Consider the following 23,389-nt stretch of genomic DNA (forward strand, 5'->3'; position numbering starts at 1 on the left):
GCTCTATCAGCAACACTGCAAGGCAGCATTGAGAAGAGAGGGAGGCACTGGGCCTTCTGCCAAATATTTTACAGATATGAAAGCAATTCACTCACACACATCCACACAGAATCCACAGAGACCTCACCAGTGTAACTCATATCATAAGATGAGAGACAGATGCAGCCCCCCTCTAATATGAGATTATGAAGTTCCCACTTTTTTCCAAATGCATTTGCTTTTAACTCTGTAGGAAACGGACATCTTTCTTATTAATTTTATTGTATTTTTAATAATTTTATTGTATTTTTAATTTTGCTAGTAGTTTTGATCTGTGTTGTTCAGCACTTTGGTCTGCCTGGTGTGTTCTTAAAGTGCTATACAAATAAACGATGATGGTGATGATGATGAAATGAAATAATCTCATATTGCATATCACTTAAGCCAAGTCCACTGCATGTGCTCATGCATAGTTATGGTTAATTGCATTTTGCACTTAAAAATATGTATTTTAATGTAAATTATTTGTGGACTAGTCGTGGTGGTTAGTGGTCACAGAAAACTGGCAGGCACAGGAACTTCCACGCCAACCTTTGGGGTCACTGTCTGATGATGAAATTTATGTCATAGGGAGTGGTCTCGCCATCTCGTGGACACGGAAAGCGTTGGAGATCTTTTTGGAGAGCAGATTTTTCCTCCCATCACTGTCATGAACACCATTGTTGTTCTAGTTGTGGATTCAAAAACCATCAACAGCACCATTAGTTAAGTTGAGAGAGGATTAAGTTGATAAAAGCTGCCCTACTTTTGTGACCTCCTCTTGCATACCATTATGTTCAAATCATCTTTGTTGATTGGACCACTTGTGGTTTATCAGCGTGACATTTGTCCTTACAAGGCAGCTATAATCCTTGTGTTTCAGGGACACATTTTAGTGCTCTGGCCAAAGTGAGCTTCGATTTTTTTTTCTTTTACATTCTCTCTAGTCCATTAAAACTTAAACCACCTCTCAAGCATCCCATAGCTATACGCCTTGCCAATTATCCCCAAGGACTTGCACTTTAACTGCATGAGCCAACTTAATCCCAATAAGAAGAGATCATTTGGAAGACTTCAACCTGATTTATTAAGAGACTGAATTGGACTGATGAACCAGTGAACATAACAGATCAGGTAATAATGGTCTGCAGTTCTTTCCATCTTCATTACTTTCCTTACAAAACAGTATTTTATGCCATTTCTATTTTTTTTTTATCCACTTTTAGAAGTTGTGTCAAAATTAGACAATTTTCTAAGTCTGGTTCTAAAAGACTGACAACTAAGTACAACATTATAAATTAAAGTTAAAATGAGAGCTCTTTCAGTAATTCACAAAAACATGCTACCTAACTACTGGCAAAAGCCACATTTTCTCAGAAGACGTTATGGATAGCCAAATGAATGGACTACGGAAGAGACTGAGAAGACCCTCAGTCACAAATCATGTTTGTGTGACGGTATCGCACCTTGGTTGCAAGCTATTAGCCATACAAGAAGAATGAAGAAAACAGCAGGGTAGACTGAAGAAACCTATTATTTGTGTATTCGTCATTGTTGTTAATGCATACATGCATGCACTGGATAGAACTCAACAAAATTAGAAACATACTGTATTATGTTCTTGTGAATGAGCCATAGTCCAGATATGGCTGTGCAAAAAAACCCCCCAACATTTATATAAATACAAACAAGTAGACACTCTTTCAAGAGATTAACTTGTGTTTCGTCTCTTGCACAGAAAAAAACAAAAACAAAATTTTACATAACAAGTCAGTTGTTATGTATTCATAGTGCAGACTGATAGGGAATTGGCCTTTATTTCTCTTTTCTAAGAGAATGTGTTCAGGAACGAATGAACCTGTAAATGAACAAAAACAAAAAAAATCAAGCGGTGCCTGACACGACATGTACAATCTCACTTTTCAGTCTCTATGACATCTAATTACATTTCATCTTACTTTATAGGGCAGAATTTCCACAGTGACAGCAGAGGCCTTCAGGTGCATTATCTTATGTAAAATCTTATAATCTTATCTTTAATCTTATAATAAAGTTTTATAGTAAAGAAGATTTGGAGCGACACGAGAACCAGTAAATCTATATTTTTATGTTGTAATGTTTTACAGTTCAGTTTATGCATTTCTACACTAAAATATATGCATCAGGCTTATTAGAACATTATTAAGCCATGGACATATATTTATATATATATAAGTATATATCTTTTCACATTATCCACTGCTATTCAGTGCAACAGTCGTCCTTACAACAGAGATCTAATCTTTGTCTTTCAGGGTCACATTTCACGGCTCCAACTGAATGAACTGAAATTTCTACGTCCTCTCAAGTATCCTGCAATAGTAGGTCTTGCCAATTATTATAAAGGGCTTGCACTGAGAATCGCTTTTTGGTACTTGTCCTGATTTCTACTAAATTACTAAAGCATTTTTTAAATTTCCCGGATGTGTCATAGAAAACAGATTGATACCTGGGGCTTTTCATTTAAAATTTCATCATCTTTGTGCTACTAAATATTATTGTGGGATTTGTTTTTGTGATGTTGAAATAACACAAAATCAGTTTGTGCAGCTTGTAGAAAAGCATTTATTGTTAACTCGAGTTTAAGCTGTCAGCACACTATTTATTCTCCATAATAGAAGTCTTTTTTTCAATAAATAAAGTATGACATCATGACTGCTGACAATTTAATCTTGTTATCTCTTCATGATGGCACCTGTTAGTGTGTGGGATATCTTCAAAGTTTCTTAAAAGTCGATGTGTTAAAAGCAGGAAAAATGGGAAAGTGTAGGGATTTGAGCGAGTGTGACAAAGGCCAAACTGTGATGTTTAGGTGACTGAGTGAGCATTTGCAAAACTACAGCTCTTGTGGGGTGTTCACAGTCTTTGCCCTCCCAGGAGTGAAGGCTGGCCCATATGGTCTGATCCAACAGACAGAAGATTGCAAGATGATGAGGGGAAACCTCGGGTCCTGCCATACGTGTGGATGTTACTTTGACATGTGTAAGCATTGTTGCAGATAATGTACACCCTTTCGTGGAAATGGTATACCCTGATGGCTGTGGCCTCTTTCAGCAGGATAATGCAATCTGTCACAAAGCAAAAACGGTTCAGGAATGGTTTGAGGATCACAGAAACAAGTTTGAGGTGTTAACTTGGCCTCCAAATTTTCCAACTTTCAATTCAGTTGACCATCTGTGGGATGTGCTAGACAAATAAATGGAAACACAGAGGCTTCACCTCACAACTTACAGGACTTAAAGTATGTGTTTTGCCAGATACCACTGCACATCTTCAGGGGTCTAGTAGAGTCCATGGCTCGATGTGTCAGGGCTGTTTTGAGTTCAATAAGAAAGAGCAGTGTATATTATATATATGGTTAAACTGTTTTTACTGTTAAGTTATATAGATTTTTTGTTTGTTTTAATAAAATAACTCACTAAGGCTACCTTTATTCACTTACAGGTAAAAGAGTGGCTGATTATTCATCAAAGATGAATTGATTCTAAGAGTTGACTTCATTCTGAGTATTTTGAGGTTTTTTTTTTAAATAATCTTTTTATTATCCAATTTATTATCCAATTATCTGAAAGGTTATTAAAAATGCATCATGCACATATGCAATTTCAAGATGACTGAAAAATAAGTTTAATAAACCATGAGTCCTATTTAAAATGCCTCATTTAACTTCCTAAGACCCAAACTCTTCCACGGCATGCATTTTTAATTTCTCTTTGATATTTGGGCTGATTGGGACCTGATTAATGTAAAAACAAAGAATTACCAGATTTTTTTTAACCTGATTTTTGTTTCTAAGAAAAATAAGAGCCACATATGAGGATATTTGTTTAAAATTTCGATAGATCAGTGGCAGTATGATGTCCTCATAAGTGGATATCAGGCCCTTGTAGAGCAAAATTGAGTATTTTGGTCTAAATAACCCAAAATGTGATGTCCACATATGTGGGCGCCAGGTCCTAGGAGGTTAAGCTTATTTTATTCTTATTTAGGCTTATGCATTTAACCAGTGTTCTCTAAATGTGACAGTTTTGATCATGCACTGCTTTTGTCATTGCAAATCTAAATAGGACTGCTTTCCAATTTCCAAAATCTTGCCTCAACATATTTAAGATTAAGTATTGGATACATTAAATAACTGGGTTGTCCTGTGTGGGGTTTTTCTTTCAGAGAATTTCCTCTCTGTATCACACCCAAACCCTTGTCTTAGTTAACAGTCTCAAATGTGGCCTTCAGGACAGAATTCAGAACAGGTCCTATCTTCTTCTCTGGCCCTTATCTCACTGGAGTGTCCTTCGCAGACCATATAAAGATCAGAGACACACTTTACTTTGCTGTCACTGCCAAAGACAGACATGCTGCCTGCTGTTGTAAAGCTCTGCTGTGGAATTTCCTACCCACATATAAAGAACATAGCAGGTAAACCTTCCACAACCCACAGAAGGACTTTCTCCTTTTTATTCCTATTCATGCAAACAATGCATTCTCAGTAAGTCTCCTAAGCTGTTTTATTTTTCATTCAATCATGCAGGACTTCAACGCACTGCCATGGCAGTGATAGGTCAGGAGATCACACACCTGCAGCAGTGGGGACAAATCGAGAACCACGAGAGACAGCAAACTGGTTTAAATCATAATGGTAAAATATAACTGTGTTATTTTCATTAAATGTTTTAGATTGCGTTTCCCAAAATATTACAAACAGCTGTCTTTTGCAGAGGCCAAGCCAAAAGATATAAAACCTGTGCCAGCAAAAGAAGATCAGCTGTACGTACAACATGGACAAGAAGCAATGAGGAAGGCTCTCTCTGTTTTGGAGGAGAAAGAAGGATGGAAGTTGGAGGTTGCTGAGGTAACATCTAATTAATAAAAATGCCATTAAAGCACTTTCATCAAAGTTCATCAAAGGTCACCGCACTCTGAAAAAATCTTGCTTTAAGTAAACAGTGGATCACAAACCTGTGTTTTTTTTCCTCTTTAGAGTAATGGCGATATGATCTGTAGCAAAGTGATTCCAGGGGGCAGGAAAGTCTTTAGGCTGGAGGCAGTGTTGGACGCCAGTGTGGATGAGCTCTATAACATCCTGTTTGTCAGAGTTGAAGAAATACACCAGTGGAACCCAAGCATACAGCAAATCAAAGTGAGCAACTCACCTTTCAACAACTTGGAAACTGGATCAACTGCAAAACTTTAAGCTATAAAAATACCAGAGTTTAAACATACACAAATACTATTTAAGCTATATTCAAAGTTTTCCAACATGTCCTGTCTGCAAATTAGTCTTTATAACCAACCTATAGTTGTCATGCTGCATATTCACATCAACAAATGCATTTTCCGACTGCTACAAAAAATCTATACACAGGTTTTGCAAACGAAAAGCAAATGCTGTTGGTTTCGTGTGTTGTAGGTTCTAAAACGTATTGGTCTACAAACAATTGTCATCCACGAAGTTTCAACTGGGACAGCAGGAAATGTGATTGGAAAGAGGGATTTCCTGAGTGTCAGACACACCTGCAAACAAAGGTCCAGCGTTTATATTGGAGGAGCAGCAGTTCAGCTGGAGTCATTACCCCCTCAGGCAGGCTTTGTAAGGTACGTCTGCAGACGAGGCACTAATCATTCATTGTCATATCTAAAGTGATACTCAACAGCTTAATTGAACTTTTTCTTATATAAAGAGTCTGAGTTAATCTTAGTCATCCATGAAGGGAGATAAAATAACACAAATGGGTGGGAAATTGTCTTGATGCGCTCTGACGTTTTAATTTTTCCATACAACCTCAGCTAATTTCAGGGGAGAAAAAAATATGAGGAGAGCTAAAGTTAATTTTCATAGCCAATTATATATTAAATGCTGCTGGGATGTGTTTTAGGGAAGCTATGCGGCAGTGATGCCAAACTAAATATTAATACAAGCATGATTACTTGTCTACAGTGATCAGTGATAGAGTGATGTTTAGTAGGTATAACATGTTCCACAAAAATAATAGCTTGGGTTAACTGGGAAAGTCATTAGAGCTGACATCATTATGTATTAAGTAGTGAACAGAATTTAAAGTTTGCTAATTATAAAATGTAGGAGTCACCAGTAGGTGAATTTCATTTGGAGGAGATCATGGCTATTTGTAGCAAGTTTTATTCCAATTGCTGAGATATTTTATTATGTACGGTAATCTTAAATGATCAACAGATGGGTCAAAGTTGGTGGGAAGAGCAAGGTAAATCTTAGTTTAATACATTAAAATACATTTCTGTCTGAGGGCAACCAACTCCTCCAAACCAAACTATGCACATAGATACATCTTAGGCCCCTGAAGGTTGTTATATATATCATATTTTATCATACTATTGCCAATCAAACCACCTAGCAACAGGCTAAAAATGCCTTTTTTTTTTCTTTTTCTTTTTTAGCATTTATGCACCTTTAATAGCTTATAAAAGAAATTTGAATTCCCTGGCCAACAGCATGAAAAGGCCAAAGAACCACATGCATTGTATGATTACTGATAATTAAAATAAAGACAGGCGAGGCTAAAAGAAATTTGAAAACTAAAACACATTTTTTTGCGTGAGTACAGAGCTGAGCATGGACCAACCTGCATCATCATACAGGCCCTGGATGAAGATTCAACGAAAAGTCGCTTCACGTGGCTTCTTAATATGGACGTAAAGGTAAATTCATTAATTAATAAATGTAAATCTGCACATGCAAAATAATGCAGGGTTCTATTATACATTACACGTATACAAACTGGCCATTTCACACTGTATATGTTAAACAACTCATGAACAAAAACAATGTACACATTTCCTCTGTTTCTGTAAAAGTGAAGTAAATGAGAAGATTTTTCTTATTGCATTTCTCAGGTTTTCCTTTTTAAATCCTGTCATTAAATGTAATGCACTGTGTACAAGTCAAAATCTCAGTGTTTGCTTTATCAACTGCATCTCATAGTGTTTTAGAGCTGATCGAGAGTGCTCTTCCCTCATAGAGATGGTTGAGCTAAGAACAGCAAGAAAAGGCCATGAGATGTGGTTCAAAGCTTGGGAAAATAAGTGGACTCTGTGTTAATATTATTCAAAAGCGAACAATATCTACATATGAACAATGCATAATTATTGTACAGCAGCAGACCACCTACCTGCACCTCACTCTCTCTTTTTGTTGTTGACTGACAGTCAACAAATACCATTCAGGCGTCTAATAAATGTCACTTTATTCTCAGGGCTGGCTGCCAAAGTCTATTGTCAATCAGGCTTTGCCTCGGGTGCAGCTGGATTTCACCAGACACCTTCGCAGACGTCTCAGCCTTGGCTGACTCATTCACTCGGTCTGTGTGACACCCACACCACAGTACCACCTTGTCATTGCTCACAGAAGAAGATGGGGGGCACAGTGAATGCCTGGTTACTCGGCGAAATGCTACAGTTTTAAGGAGATAGGAAATGCAGCGTCCTATTTTTACACAGCAGAGCTGGCAGAGATGAGTGCCAGCCTGGCAGAAGAAGACTGGCAATTATTGTCACATTGTGCCACTCAAACCTCATTAAGATTTGATTAAGAGGCATCACTTGTCTCTTGATACACCCTGTATATGACTGGACGTAGTTAATAAAGTGCTTGAATGTGTTTCAGTGCCAGTGATTTATTTCTAAGAGTTAGATCAGGCAGAATGAATGTGTGAACTGGATGTTTTTGATTGAAACACACTTGGTCATGATGAATGCGCACCACTCAGGGGAGTAAAAAAGATCAAAGTAAAATATAACTGCAGTAAATGGATATGAGCAGAGAAAAGAGCAAAAGCAACATCTTTCAAATGTGTTTTACTTTGTTCACCATACCACTTAAAAATTCAATAAATATTAACATTAAAGCTTTCATTTAGGTACGTATATACAAGAATTATACAAAAAAAATAATGACGTTATGAACCGCAATGCAGGACTGGTGTAACAGTACGCCCAACCACAGTGTGTAGACAGCATGGCCTGTATTTTGCAATTGCAACACAACTTTTCATAACTTGAAATTTACACTATATACATTATTATCTGAAAAACATCAGTTACAAAAAAAATATATATCATAATGCGTTATATTCTGAAAAGCATTTTAAAGCATTAATTGACTGACGTCCACAAAAACAGACAGCGGGCATGCTACAGTGGGGATGGCTTGCAAACGGTCATGATTTTTCCTGTCAGTGAGGATAATCAGCGGTATGTCGGACACCAAAAAAGAGCACCAGGGATAGAGAAGCCACTGAGCTCCCTGCCAGGAGTGATGGCATGAGGTTTGGAGGGTACCTCCAGGATAACTGTAGAATTCAAGAGTGCTTGATTGTGATCAGTTAGTAAGGTAATACGATTATACCATTGTCTTGGATGTATATTTAATAAGCATATTCAATTTGTTAAAAAACAAACAAACATCAAGCTAGGAGGAAAAACAGCTAGAAATGTAAGAACATCCGACAATCTGACAGTTGGTTAAATAATAATTTGGTGTAATGACTCTCTGAATTTAGCTTCTATCTTTAAATACTTGTTTTTAATCATTTAAGTTCATTTGCTTTTAGATCATGTCATGTATTTTAATTCCAATTCACTCTTTACCTGAATTACCTGAATGCAGTTTTTACCAGACTGGTTGAGCCGAGATTAGCAGCTCATAACAGATCGAGGGTAAGCGACATGACCACATGGCTAATTAGCATATCTTATATATGCACATTTATCAAGCTATTGCTCTTTTGTTATTAATGGAGCTAAATTGACACTCATAATCTCTGTACCGACACAAATTGAGTTTTTTAAAGTAAAAAAAAATGTTCAGTAGATGCTTAGTTGTATTTCCCTGCAACGTTTGACTAGGCCTTTAGCTAGCAACTTAGTCACAACAGTAGCTGAGGTGTCAACTGATCATCACCTAGTGGTGAGTTGGATCCTGTGGCAAGGGAGGATGCTTCACAGGCCCGGCATTCCAAGATGTTTAGTGAGGGTGCGCTCAGAATATCTGCTAGAGGCCCTAATATATGACATCTTCCTTTCCCACTCAAACTTTGACAACGTTCAAAGGAGGCAGGGGACTTTAGTCCGAACAGACTGTTCCACATCTCCTTTGCCAAGGTGGCTTTACAGAGCTGTGGCTGCAAGTCGGTTTGACACCTGTTGTGGCAACAATGGGGATAAAGGGAGCTGTCAATTTCAAGAAGGAGCCCTATCAGGATGGGTTATCATCTGGGACTCCAAATGAGCTCGAGTAGGGGGCCAGGGAGGTTTGTGATTAAACTACTTCTTCTGCAACCCGAACTTAGAAGAGTGGAAGAATATGGATGGATACTGTATCAATAAATGGAATTAGCATGGTATTTGATAGAATACGCCAGGTTAATACATAAGACTTTTTTTGCCAGGGCTTTTTGAGTTTAGACCAATAACTATTATGTACAACATAACAGCTAACCTGCCAGTCCTGTAGCTACTTCTTGCATTTCATATGTGGGTAAAGCTGTCATAAAATGGCATCTGGCAGAGAGAATGACACTACACAGGGATAAGGATTTTTTTGTCTTTAAAAAATGTAGCTCTATATTATAAATACAGTATAAGGTTTATAATTATTCTGGTGGCACACTCCAGACCCCATAGCTGGCACGTGCACCTCCAAAACCATAGTCTATGACCTCCTTATGTTCACGAGTTTAATAGTAGTTCTAATGCACTTGAAAAAACAACAGGCTTGCACAACTGTACACAGATAAAAACATGAATGTAGCAATGCAGTCATCACATTTTGAAGTCATTTTAGTTTACAGCACCTTTGTTTAAACTTTTTTTTCCCATTTCATATTTGAAGCACACACGGCCGAGCGACGCCGTGCACCAGATCGCTCTGAAGTTTTGATGAGGTAACCACCACTGGGCTGGTCTAAGTTCACTATCATGGACAGAAAAATAATAATAATAATAAAAAAAAAAAGAAAAACTTTGAGTAAATCACATACTGCAAAGGGTGTGCTGATGTTTGAGACCATTTCACCGAACAGCACATTCACAACACTGTTCACTGTTCATTTCTGAGCCGACAAGTTTCTGTGACTGGAGTCCCTCTCTGATCCTAAAGTGTCCCTTCTTGATCTTGCAGCAGCTGGGCCTAAAGTGCTGTTTGGGCTGTGCTCTTTAGAGGCACCTCCACTTGAGTCTGCTGTAGGCCGTGGCGGCCCCGGAGGTAGAACTGGCCCAGCATCTGAATCTCTCTTTCCAGCAGTGAGAAAGGATTCGCTGGTGGGATGCTGGGGCGGAGCAGCATTTGTCTGTGGTGAAGTTTGAGAAGTGGCAGCTGTAGTTGGCACCGGGGTAGTGAAAAGACGCCGTCGAGTGATGGCTTTAGTGGTTTTTGGCGGGGTCTGGGTTGTGGTGACATGAGGTGGCTTGGAAGAGGCAGGATGAGAAAGAGCTGAGATGTCAGGTTCAGCTAAGGCTACTGGGGTGTGAAAGTCAGGAACATGGGTAGTGAGGCTTTCTTTCTTGTCACAAGACTCACAGCAAAGCTTATAATATCCAGGGATGGAACAATACCGGGAAAGGACTTCCATTTGGCAGAAAATCGATTTATCCCCCAGACATGGCTCATCTAGTAATAACAGGACAGAGAACATCACTAAAAACTGCGGTGAAATGAATATTTCTACTTCTACTCTGTTTATATTGATTTCAGAAAAAAATTGCATTGTAGCTTACTTGAAGAGATTTTTTGGACAGGGTTTTCTGGAACTCTTAGATAGACAGCTTCGTCTTTTATTGTAGAGTTTTCCATTATTTGTTCGTCGAGAGAAGACCCTGGATGTCCTGGAGAGTGTAACAGCAAAAAACAAAACAAAACTGGGGTTAAAAAGAAGCCATGACAGAAAAAGCTTCTGGGAATCTGTTTCTTTTACAGGAAAACAGAACTTTGTTGTTCACAGGACACGGAGTGCAAACTGGAATTCTTTGTGTTCCTTTGTGTATTTTCAAAGCACATAGTTTTCCACTTACTACCAATGCAAGGAAAAAGAAAAGAACTGAAAGAACTGGAGGCACTCAGCTCTTTGAAGAGGAAGCAAAATGAGAAAGGCTGAGGAAGGGCACTGGTGCAGAAATATTTAAGGTCTTAAAGAAGTGTCTTTGTGTGCACAGGATATTTAATACAAAGAGCATTAACAGAAAATGTATTCAGTCCTGAAAAAAAGTGTTTGCCTATGTGGGTCTCAAGGGTCTTATGCAGCAATCTTGTAACCATTAGTGAGACAAAGTTGTTTTTGGAAGATTTCTGCTCAGTTCACGAGGCAAATCTTGTGTTACACTACACTTCTCTAAAATCTACTGCAAGGATTATGATAACATGTGCAAGACTCATAATGCCTTTACTTGTCACAAGTCAGAAGCAGAAGCAGTGTCCTTTTAATGGTGTATGTGAGACTAGTAGCAAGGTGGCCAAATCTCTCCTCTATTAGCACGTACATGCATGTGCATCTCACCTGAACATGGTCCCAATTTGCAAATGAGGATTGTTTCCGGTTTCTCGCCCTCGCATTCTCCAATGGTGTTGTCACTGGTCTTGCATACCACCTGCCTCTGCTGAATGCCTTCGCCACAGGTCACTGAGCACTGCGACACACCCAACGCACACAAACACACACACAAATATGTTTTATTTTCATCAGCTTTCATCGAGAACACTGAGAAGAAGAAGAAGAAGAAGAAGAAGAAGATCCTGTCTCACCTGAGACCATGCCCCTGTCCTCCACTGGGCAGGACATACAGTATGGTTGCAGGCTTTCCTTATCTCTGGACGTTCATCAGTGCAGTGTTTGCTGTGGACCACTTTGTTGGTACCATTGTGAAGCGCCTGCATGCACTGCACCACCCTGGTTTGGTACCCGAGTTTTCCACAGGTCTTACTGCAAGGACTCCACTCTTCTACCACCCACCTATCAAGAGAGCATTGTGTTTGAATAAAACTATCCCTCTCATTCCAAAATTAAATAACCTTTCTACACTAGTTTTTACATCCTCACTAAAATGGTAAAAGTCATGTCAGAGTGGACATACGGTATGAAAGCAATTTTAAAAGTGCTCATGCTGATAGAGCTGCAGTGCTGTAGTTTAAAGTCACTCACGTGGGCTGGCTGCAGTCTTGGGTGTTGCAGCGTTTTCGGATGGGTTTGGGCTTTTTGCTGGTTTCACAAAAGTTACGATGCACCAAACGGCTGTCACTCTTCCTCCTGCATCCATATTTGGTGTACTGTATGCCTAATGGATATAAAATTACACAAGGAATGTACCAGCAAGACTATAGATCATATACCATGTGACCTCCATAACTTTGTAAAAAATAATTTTATATAGAGTCCCAAATTTTCAGAGATTCAAAAGTAATTGGACAAAGAAATTCAACTTGTAAAAAATCGAATTTGACGTTCTTGTTCTTAAATGTGTAGCCAGTAGTTTGCAGCTTGTTGTAAACCGTCTGCATTGATTTCTTGATTGTAGTCTTTCACAATGATACCTCCTTAAGGTGCTCTTAGTTCTTCTCCTGCAGAGAAATAATTCTGCAATCATGCATTTTTGTTGTTTTCTGCAGTCTTTCAAGCCTTTTGGTGATGCTGAGTTGGCTAGTGCATTCATTCTTGTAAAGACTAGAGTCTCGATTTAGACAATCCCAAAGTTTTTGCTCTCTGTCTGAGGGGTTCATTTTAGTTTTCCAATCTAATGATGACCTCCTTTACTTGCATCAATGTCTCTTTGGACCTCATATTAAGAGTTTCAGCAGCTAAAGAAGTTCAACAAGTTCAACACTCAGAATCAACTCCAGATCCAGAACACGGAAACAGGCTTCATCTGGCCATGACGCTTCTTATCAGTCAGTTGTACAATTAGCTTAGAGCCTGTGAAAATAGGGGACTGTGTATAAAACTAGTGGTAATAATAAACAGTTATTATTGAATTAAAGCTGAATATCTCCACTTCAATCACATCTTGATCGCTTGATTTAAAATTGCCTGTATGGATGCACAGAGGCAAAAACACAAATATATAGTAGAGTCCAAAAGTCTGAGACTACACAGAAAAGCTGTCAAAGCTTAAAATAATCAAAAAATGTGAAGTTGAATGATTCTGGACTCTTTGTTGGTAACTATATCATCCCATCAGTGCATTTAGATAACACTTAGGCGTGTTTGATCAGTGCATCAAAAGTAAACCCTCTAGCAGCAGTTTGCTTTTTAGAAATATCAAGTTTTAAGCTTAAAAACCTGCTTATTAAGAGACATTTTGGTGGGAGGAAACATGAAATCAGAGCTAAGTAAAAGCTTCAGAAACTAAAGTCTCAATCTAAGTAAGGTGGGGCTTTCTCACAGTCAAATCTAGGCTTGATGCAAAGTTTTCTAAGAGAGCACTGCATGACAGTCTACGCCACTTTGAAGAAACTGGATCACTTTATCTAAAGCAAAGGTCAGGCAGACCAAAAGAGATCACAGCACGAGGAAATCAATGCATCCAGCTTTGTTCCCTAAGAAAGAAAAGCAGCTGAAGAAACGAAGACTTCAGTCAACTTCAATCAAAGTGGTCTAAATTAAAAGGCCAAAGACTGAACTAATCGTCTGCAAAGACAATAAATGCTTGGACTTATATTTCTGTTATTTTTTCATGTCTCCCCCCCAAAACAGATATTCATAATTCATAATTAATTCATTCACAATTGTGTGTTTTAAGTTGGAACATCAGAAGCAAATTAAATGCAAAAATATAAGAAATAAAACTCAGGTGGAACGGGTTTATTATTGTTATATAATTATGGTATATAGTAAGCTATTAAAACCTTGAACTGTTGTGAGTCGTTTTATTTCTTTAACTCATTAATTTCTGTAGTTGCCCAGATTTATCTTTACTTTTGTTTGAGCCTACGCAAAAAACCCGCAGCTTCAGAACATTCACTGACCTCCCCCACAGGGTTTGGAGCACTGAGACCAGCTTTTTAGTGCCCACTCATATGTGTCCAATTCGGCGAGAAGAACATTATTGTTGGTAATAAGTGGTAGCAGGTCCTCATGTATGATGTACTTATATGTTAAGCTAACTTTTGCATCTTCTTCCTGAGGAATGATCTGCAGCAAAGTGAACAAACGTTATTAGAATAAACAGAAATTTGGAAGGACAAGCTGAAGCTCGGAAAATTTACTTGATACACTCACCAGGACTATGATCCCTTCATGCAGAGGGCCAGTTGTTTTCAATGTCTCCCTCTCACCCTCAATGGAATACTCCCACTGTAAACCATTTTCAATGAAGGTCTTTGATTTGGCATCTTCACTTTTTTCATTCAGTATGAAGTTTCCAGTTACTTGATTCTTCACAGCTGTCAGTAATGAAGAAACAGATATTTTATGGAGGCAGAGGGAAGTCCAAGGGAAGGGATGTACAAATTCAAAGTTGGGATTAATCCATTCCCATCACAGAAAGTTTGCTCTAAGCAGAGAATGTGTCAATATGCCATTGTGGCTTTCTGACACCAGTTCTTCCAACTTGTGTTTTGTTTTGTCAGAGGAGAGACGAGTGGCCCAAAAAGGAAGATGGTTGGCTTGGCTGAAAGCTGTTTGAACCTGACTCATCAGTCACCCCAAAGCTCATACTAGGATAAAAAAAATGATTACTCTGTTATTTTGTCTCCATAACTGAAGACATTTCAGAGTGTCCTCCTTTTTCACATAGAGCTTCACACTGTAAACTGCATGCAAGCAATTTGAAAGTCATTCGCTTTGAAGTAAGGCATAAAAAAAACATCTGCTGTTTTCACATCACTGGAGTTGCACCTACGATGTGACCTGTCAGCTGTGCTAATTGCACTTTATATTTCACTATAAGAAATACACTTTTTCCTGCCAAAGTTTATCTATAAGTAGTGTCTGATCCTCCTCTTAACATATATTAATGTCAGTAGAGCTGAGTCTCCTGCCATTCTCTTTAATGTCATATTTCATTTTAAAATGTACATTTCGAAACATCAAATGGGCTTTTAAAACTCCAAAATTTGCTCTTCAAAGTTTGAAGTTTGCTCTTTCAAAAATGTGGAGTCAAGATCTTTAATCTCTAAGGCAGTCGATGTCAAAACATTGTTTATAAAAATGTAAAAAAAAAACCAAAACTTTAAAGAGAAACATCTCAAACTCCTCCTGAGGTTCACTAAACATAGTCCCTAAAAATGGATAAACATGCTATTTCATGTGGTAGGCTACAGAAGCAGAGGGCAAAACAGAAGCAGGATATTTACAAATGGGGAAACAACAGTAAAACCAACTCCCTAACTATGCTCTCATTACACTTGTGCCACCAAAACATATCTGAGTCACAAGATCACCAGCACATGAACTATGGGGTGTCCTGTTGTGTCTGGTACCAGGAAGTTGGAAGCAGATGCTTGACTAGACAGAGAATCCAAAGAGTCTGAGGCTGGTACAGCATCATTGGCTTCTTATTGTGTTTTCTGAGCAGTTCCTGAGCAATTTGTGGTGGGGTGTGCATGCTATAGGAAGCTATATGAATTATTATTATAACATTTTGTAGTTCCTGATGCATAAGTGTTATTAAACTTGCACAAACAAAAATAAAGTCCTTCTTCTTTTAGGGGTCGCTACGCCAGATCATCTTCCTCTATCTCATCGTAGCATTCTCTTCTGACACATCAGCACGTTGCATATCTTCTTTTACTGCATCCATGAATCTTCTTTGTGCTCTTTGCTCTTTTACTCCTGTGTGACAGCTCCATATATTCACACCCTTCCTCTGCACATGTCCATACAATCTCAGCCTTGCCTCTTTAACTTCACCTCCAACCACTCAACCTGAGCTGTTCCTTTGGTGCACTTATTTCTAATCCCATCTCTCCAAGTCACTCCCAGTGAAAATTCTCCTATTCTCACACATCACGCCTGACACTCATTTCCACCCAGTCCACCCACCCTACGCTCTTTTTTCCACCTCTCTTGTGTACTGTCCATTGCACTGTATGTTTAAACCCACGTATTTAAACTTATCCACCTTCACTACATCTGTTCCTTGCAGTTTCATTGTTACTCTTGCCTCTTTCTCCTTCATATGCATGTATTCTGTTTTGCTTCTGCTGACTTTCTTTCCTCTTCTGTCCAGCACATACCTCCACCTCTCTAGGCTCATCCACCTGCACACCGCTCTCACTATAGATCGTGAAGTTGTCTGCAAAACCTATAAAATCCCTATAAAGTTTCTATAAGATGCTATTAGGTCATATTATTCCTAATAATTCCCCCCTTATTCACTTAATCACTATTCTGTAAATTTTACTTCCATCAAAGAAACCTCAGATACTTTCTGTGAGCTGACTCTGAAATCTCTTTCTTATTAAGAAAATATGTTGCAATCTGGTTTACAAACCCCTTGACTTCTAATTCTGTTCACAAACCAGCCCTATTATTTTCAGTCAAAAGCATCAGATGTTTCCACACATGACAAAAATGTGGGACGCACTCACCAATTATATGAGGGGAGGTCTCGTTCTCCTCAATGACTATGTGGCGGGCCCCTATTGGGATGTCAAACATTTTCAGCATTCCTAACAAGGCAAAAAGAAAGAGCACAGTTTAGCCCGGCACTTTAAACAAGTTGTATTTTTGGGGGGCTTTAAAGAAGCCAATTATTTCTAAATCAAGATAATAAGACAGGGTTTTGATTGATGATAAAGGCTGGTACATAGGTAGACTGTGGCTAAAATATAGAAGAACTAGTCATTAAATTCATTCTTAGCTAAGGGTTAACATCCATTTCACGGCTGTCCTGCCCCTGCAGTTGATAGTTACCGTTCTTTTTAGGGGTCTTGGTGAGTGTCAGCTTCACAGTGCGGCAGTGAGAGTTGTCTCCTTCACAAACTCCACATTTATCCTCTTGCTTGTAAGACCCAACTTCCTTGTCACAGCCTACATGCTGTAAGGAGAAAAGGCACAGCCAGTCAATCACATCAGTGGAACACTGTGACTGACTTTTACAGAGACGCAGATTGTTTTGCTGGGAGAATGATGCCACGGAAGGACAAAGCACATGTCTGATTTGGACGGTGCCTTGTAAAATATACTGCATATTGGAAACATGTCTAGACATAACAAAAGAGTAACCAAAACACTGACTGTCTTCTCTACAACGCTGCCACACTGGGCCTAAGGTGAAAATGGAGCCAAAATAAATACCATGTCAAGGGGCAAAAGGTGATGTATTCTATTCAATTCACTTACACTTCAGTAATTAAATATCTATATATAATTTTAAACAACATTGCCATCATTAAAATAGAATCTACTAAAGGTCACAGCAGTGTGACCTCTGGTGTAAAGCAATGCATAGATAGTGCATTAATAAAACATAGGATTTATTTTGAGGTGTGAAAACAGAATAAAATTGCTCTTATATATAGCTTTTAATTTCTTTATTTTAAAATTGATAGTGTACTTTAGAAACTATTGTTAAAAAAGGCAAAATACTCTCAAAAATTTGCCAATTATGAATTTCAAACCCTAAGACAAAATCTATTCCATTTAATTTAAAATGTAAACAGCTTACTGCTAATTGTATCTTGGATGACCGACCTTCCCAGTGCAAAATGATATAAATGCAAAGTCTGAAGACTTAAGGTCACTGACTTTTTTGTGTGTTGTAGTATAAACCACAAGACGTGCCTGATTATCTCATTATGTCTTAAATATGTCAAAGTTTATGTTTTTGAGCAAACGCTTACCAGGCACTCTCCTCGAGCGCAAACACTGAATGGGTCTAAGTAGCTGCATCTTGTCCCATCATGCATCACCTGGTTCATAGATACCACCTCTCCCGTTTCCTTTGACTGACAGCTCAGCTCACATTTACGGGCCTCTGAAAGCACATGAAAACACATTCATACACACCCTGATTATCAAATGTGATAAAGACATCCGCAAGCTCTGACAGTCTGATAACACCTCCATGACTCTTAATGTTCCTGTGAAAAGCTGCTAATGCAACTACCATCTGTCCTCTTGCTGCTGTGCAGAAAACTTTCAAGCTCACCAATGAAGCGGAGAGCCAGCTCTTACCATCTGGGTGCTCATAAGGCAGCCAGGTGTGCTTGATGTTTTTATGGTATTTGTTGCTTCTCTGGACGCACTGCTGAGCACGGAAGTCCTCGTAAGGGCCTGCACACTCCTCTGTGTTGCACATCTGGTAGTCAAACGCAGACCCGGGGCAATCTCTACCACCGTAGGCAGGTCTGATCAAGGACAAAAACATGATGCTGTTGAGCAAACTTCCTTCATAATGTTCCCAAAGATTCAAATGTCATTTTTTTTTGGGCTGTAATTGAACAAGACTAAAATTAGTCTGTAACTGAAGAAGCTTCTTATATGAGAGGAAACATCTTCAAGCAACTTAAAGAATTCCAGACGCTTTTCTGTCCAAGCTCCTTAGGCTAAAATCATTTGTAAGTGTATTACTATTAAATATTTGAAACCTGATCCATCCTCCTAGCTTTAAAAAAAGAATATGGATATTTAAAAAAGCCTAAAGAATATGTTTGAATTCTGTAATTGAAATTGTAATACACCAAAGCTGTATGCAAATTTTTGACCTAGAATAGACACTTTGCTTTTGTTTGTTTTTTTCAAGTCAAACAATACAAATAAAATCACTTTAGCCAAGAAACATTAAAAAGAAACGTGTTGAAATCTTTAAAACATTTTTAAAAAAATTAAAAATGTTCCAGGCACAAACGTTTAGGAACCCAAAAGGTGAATACTTAGCATAACATGCTCTGTCGCTGATATCACAGCACACAACTACAAAATGTTATAATAATAATTCATATAGCTTGCTATAGCATGCACACCCCACCACAAATTGCTCAGGAACTGCTCAAAAAAAACACAATAAGAAGCCAATGATGCTGTACCATGTTGTTCTGAACACACAACATGCTAAAAATCACTTTTCTGTTTGACTTTCTGGAAGGACTGCAGGAAACTTTCCAGTTTCCAGTGCAATTGGCTGTCGCACATCAGTGGGATTGACTTACAAATCCTCAGCCAGGTCCACAAAGTTAATTTATTTTCATTTCATCTAAACATAATAAGTAATAGTGCACTGACTTTTAATGAAAGACAGATTTTCACATCTTAAGTTAACAAGATATTATTTTCTCAAGGGTATCCAGATGTTTGCATACAACTAACCATTAACACTTCAGTGCTATTTGTACAGTTATTGTCTTTTATTGTAAAAGTTTAATTTGCCAGAGGTTTGAGTTACTGATGTCAGAACACCTGTAAGAACACCTCCAATTCATTCAATGAGCCCCAATGAGCCAGAACTATATCTAAGGGGACAACAATGTCAGAAATCTCTAACTGAAACATCATGCTGTAAATAATGTCACGATTTACACCAGTACCTTTCCTGCAATGGAAAATCAAACTGTCTGCTGTGCTAATCAATCCCATATATCAGCAGACTACATTATGGCCTACATACTATTTGTCACGGTATGTTGTTGTGCAGTTCATGCAAGAAATCAATCTGCTTTACTGACAAGCTCTGATTAAAGCACTGAGTGACAACTTTTCTACCAGTTGAGTATAAGAAAAAAAGAAAGTAAATTTTTTGAAGTTGAAGCTGTCTTGTTATTATCTGCAATTTCCTTTAGTTTTTACCTTTTGCTTTTGTATCATGCGAATCACATGTTGCACTCTCGAAAAAGGATCATCCATGTAAACTTTTTGAGTTTACATGGATGATTTAATTTACTCCCAAACTCCAGATTTAAAATTCCAGACTAGTTCCTATGTAATTTACACAAAAGGCCAACACAGAGTGCATTACGCGTGAACAGGTCATCTGATTTTAGCCTTAAAGTTGGTTAGGAATGTGTCTTTATTACAGTTAATGAAAGAACATCAACAAAAGAATCTGCACACTTAAATCTTATCTAAAATTAAAACACATTGCAGAGCAGATCAAATCTGTCCACTGAGAAAATTGCACCTCAATTTCACTGTTAAAAGTTTCATTGCTTTAATGACAATAATGATTTTGATTCTGATTCTGAGATCTCAGTAAAATGAAAACCTAAATGGAATGCAGTCACTGATTATGTCAGCTAACCTCAGCTGGAAAAATCAGTGTTTCTGTTGGGTAATGAGTAAATACATTATTTCTAATAACCAGCTGGGGGCAAAGAGCTCTGGCTGCAAAAAGAAATAAGGTGGCAGTGACTGCTACTGTATGTTAGATATGCTCTATGGTCTCAGCAAACACTAGTTTGATTTACCGAAAGTTAGATTTTTTTAATATAACAGGTTGCGTACAAGCTTTGTTCATTCTGTAAGTCATGATCCCATTTAAATAAAATATACAATAAAATAGGGCATGAGAGCCTGTTTTAGGGTTTGGCTGCCTTGTCTTTTACAAGCTGATACTGCATTAGCATCGAGTATGTGTAATTCCTTTCTTTGTTTCTGATTAAAAACAAACAAACAAAGAAAATCCTAAAACGGTAATGGCCAGAATGTGAAAGCTGACACTTCAAAATTTAACTTCAACAAACAACGCGTAGTATTAGAGATGCAATCATAATTATTGTAAGTTTTTTACTCTAGTTAAAATGACTTACATCCTCCTTAAAATCATTTTCATTATCTTTTGTGTCTCCTTTCCTGTAAAATGCACCACTTAACTTCTGTACTACTTAAAATTACTTACATTATAATATTTCTTCTTTCCTGTAAACAGCTGTTGTTGTTAAAGTTACACTGTTAAAATACAATGAAATCACATTTAATTCTATTACACCATCATAACACCTCACTTTGACCTTTCTCTTCATTAATAGTATAAACGCAGTATGAGGTTTTTATAGTTTTATAAATAAATTAATGAAACCAAATCTAAGTCAAGCTTAACAAACCCAGGACTGGATTAAAAAAACGTCCCTGAAGCTCTTCATTTACACTTATATAGTACATTAACATCTTTTAGATGAATACTGATACTGATGATACTGTGTGATCAAATACTATTTTTTCACTATCTGTATAGCTGTTTTATTTTCTGTTTTTTTCTTAGTTTTGCTACATAGATTCAGCTTCCTTGTTGCTGTAGCACTCACGGAGGATTGTTGCACAGTCTGCTGCGGGAGCGAATTCCACCTCCACATGTTCTGGAGCAAGAGCCAAACTTTGACCAGGAACTCCAACTTCCATCATGGCCCTGAGGCTCCTGGCTGGTTCGCCAGATGCAATGACCCTTGAAGCACCACTGAAAATCAGTGTCCATTAAAAATGAGAGACAGGTGGAAAGGAAGAAGAAAAGAAAGGTCAACAAACTGATGACATTTGGCTTCTCTGAAAATATTGCTCCGAAACTTTATTTCCGCTTCCTATTTTTAGAGAGTTCCACTTAGCAATTATTGTAAAGAAAAAATAAAATTACAGATGATTCAGAGACATTTCCTACCTTTCCTGGTGCACACTCTGTTCCATCCACAGGAGGACCTTTTTTAGTTTTACAAAAGTACTGGTTGTCAGGGTGGCTGCACCACAGCTGCTTGCAGGGGTCGTAGGTTCGAAACTAAATGAGCAATTAAACAGCAAATCTGAGCACTAATTCTTTTTGGAAACATAGATAAGCAAACACAGTTTTTCCCTGTTAAAAAACAGAACTTACTCCTTTGCAGCATTAAAAAATACTGATTAAAAATTGTTGACTATTCTAATTATTTTAATTATGTGGTTATTATATGGTAGAATAAATAAATAATTCAAATGAATAAATATATATATATTGGGGCCACAAAGCTTACTTACAGCAGTGCACATTTTATAACCAACACCAAAATCAAAGCGGCACTGTTCATCCATTGAATAATTTATTCCAGGGAGCTCAGGAAGCTTGGGCCACTTATGTTCAAAGGGATCATCCAGCAAGCAGTCATAGGAGCTGAGGAAGCAATAAGAATAATAAGGACATAAATGTTATATGCAATGCGAGGTCAGGAGCAGACCACATATGAAAAGAGAAGGAACAAATTAATTTACACAACAGCTGTGCAAAGAGCAAACATACTGGATGTATCTGTTGAGCTCCTGCTTGCTGCAACGTGACCAGTGATAGCGGTGAAAAGCTGCTTGGACAAGTGGTGCCATGATGCTACCCATGCTGGTCTCATCAGCACAACGATTCCCTTGGCCATCATGCTCCATACCCAACCTGAAGGGCAAAAGCACAGAAGAGCATAGATTGTGATCACGGCAAGAGATAAAGTCACAGCAAACAATATTTTCTGAATTCTTTCTGTTGTTATGCACTACGAATACAACAGGATTGTGTAGGAGTAAGCAGAGTTGTGTACTGCACCTCTGCACTTTCTAAACACTGATTGAAATTTGGAAACTGTCAGCTATCATAATTCTTTTAGTTCTTTTCAAAATTACAAGCTTGTTCGATTTTATCTAAGTCACAGCAGGTTCCCCAGCAATACGCGTGTGATATTTGAAGCAGTTCGGATAACAGCTGTCAGTATAGATGAAGAACAAACACAGAAACATCAATTTATAAAACATTAACGTCTACAAATTAAACAATTTAAAAAATAACTTCAAGTACTCTTTAATTATTATTTACATGGAATAAAATCTGAATTCACTTGTCTATATGCTAATTATGAAGGTACAGGTAGCAGACAGCAAATATAGATTTGCATGGAGAATGGCAAGAGCAACAGGCTCTTTCCCAAAGGTAGAAAAAAAAATCAGCCTACACACACATTACTGAGTCACTACTATCACACTAATGCTACAGCACTTATTAAACTGTTACATACTGTTGACATTTGATAGCATTAAAAACATCTTACTATTTTATCCTAAAAATTGATGACTTTTCCCAAAATGAAAATATTAAAAATGCCATAACATACAAGTTATACAAGTTTTTGTGAATTGACAATATTATGGGTTAAATTTGACTTGAACTGTATCCATTCAGATGGATTTTAGATCTATCACCGTGTGTCTGCTTAAGAAACTTTTGTGGTTTTAGGAAATCTCGATACTGTGTTGTCTCTGTCTCCGTGTGGGGTTTTTTTTCTTTTTTTTTCCTGTGATTTTTGATGTTTTATTTTGTTTGGTGGAATACCTCAAGGGGAACCTTGACACTGTCTGTATTCCCACAACCACTGCATAGGTCCCCATAGAGGTTATAGTTAGGTTTATTTTATGTTTTTAAGTTTTGGGTAAAACAG

At 37.9% G+C, this 23,389-nt stretch overlaps 2 protein-coding genes across 3 annotated transcripts in view; one reads left to right on the plus strand and one right to left on the minus strand.

The window, feature by feature from the left end:
- The first annotated feature begins 4,372 nt into the window (after positions 1-4,372).
- star2 (steroidogenic acute regulatory protein 2) lies at positions 4,373-7,467 on the plus strand. Its single transcript, XM_085416618.1, has 7 exons — positions 4,373-4,473; positions 4,586-4,693; positions 4,773-4,906; positions 5,036-5,194; positions 5,465-5,649; positions 6,636-6,729; positions 7,284-7,467. Exons 1-7 carry the CDS (start codon positions 4,410-4,412, stop codon positions 7,374-7,376), a joined length of 837 nt encoding a protein of 278 aa, XP_085272744.1. The 5' UTR covers positions 4,373-4,409; the 3' UTR covers positions 7,377-7,467.
- Positions 7,468-7,878: 411 nt separating this feature from the next.
- The window catches only part of adamts14 (ADAM metallopeptidase with thrombospondin type 1 motif, 14), a 57,207-nt gene continuing 41,696 nt past the window's right edge, over positions 7,879-23,389 (minus strand). For both annotated transcript variants that reach the window (XM_085416617.1, XM_085416616.1), the window contains exons 8-22: positions 22,213-22,356; positions 21,954-22,086; positions 21,604-21,717; positions 21,257-21,405; positions 18,195-18,367; positions 17,861-17,994; positions 16,932-17,055; positions 16,607-16,687; positions 14,295-14,458; positions 14,042-14,207; positions 12,222-12,354; positions 11,825-12,032; positions 11,580-11,709; positions 10,804-10,911; positions 7,879-10,696 (exon numbers count right to left, since the gene is read on the minus strand). In XM_085416617.1, the coding sequence (XP_085272743.1) occupies positions 10,134-10,696; positions 10,804-10,911; positions 11,580-11,709; positions 11,825-12,032; positions 12,222-12,354; positions 14,042-14,207; positions 14,295-14,458; positions 16,607-16,687; positions 16,932-17,055; positions 17,861-17,994; positions 18,195-18,367; positions 21,257-21,405; positions 21,604-21,717; positions 21,954-22,086; positions 22,213-22,356 (2,524 nt within the window). In that variant the 3' untranslated portion in view covers positions 7,879-10,133. The remainder of the gene's footprint in view (positions 10,697-10,803; positions 10,912-11,579; positions 11,710-11,824; positions 12,033-12,221; positions 12,355-14,041; positions 14,208-14,294; positions 14,459-16,606; positions 16,688-16,931; positions 17,056-17,860; positions 17,995-18,194; positions 18,368-21,256; positions 21,406-21,603; positions 21,718-21,953; positions 22,087-22,212; positions 22,357-23,389) is intronic.

This window comes from Rhamphochromis longiceps, linkage group LG8 (genome assembly GCF_057381845.1).
Source record: "Rhamphochromis longiceps isolate RC_006_pf linkage group LG8, R_longiceps_female_GT1.1, whole genome shotgun sequence".
Classification (NCBI taxonomy): Eukaryota; Metazoa; Chordata; class Actinopteri; order Cichliformes; family Cichlidae; genus Rhamphochromis; species Rhamphochromis longiceps.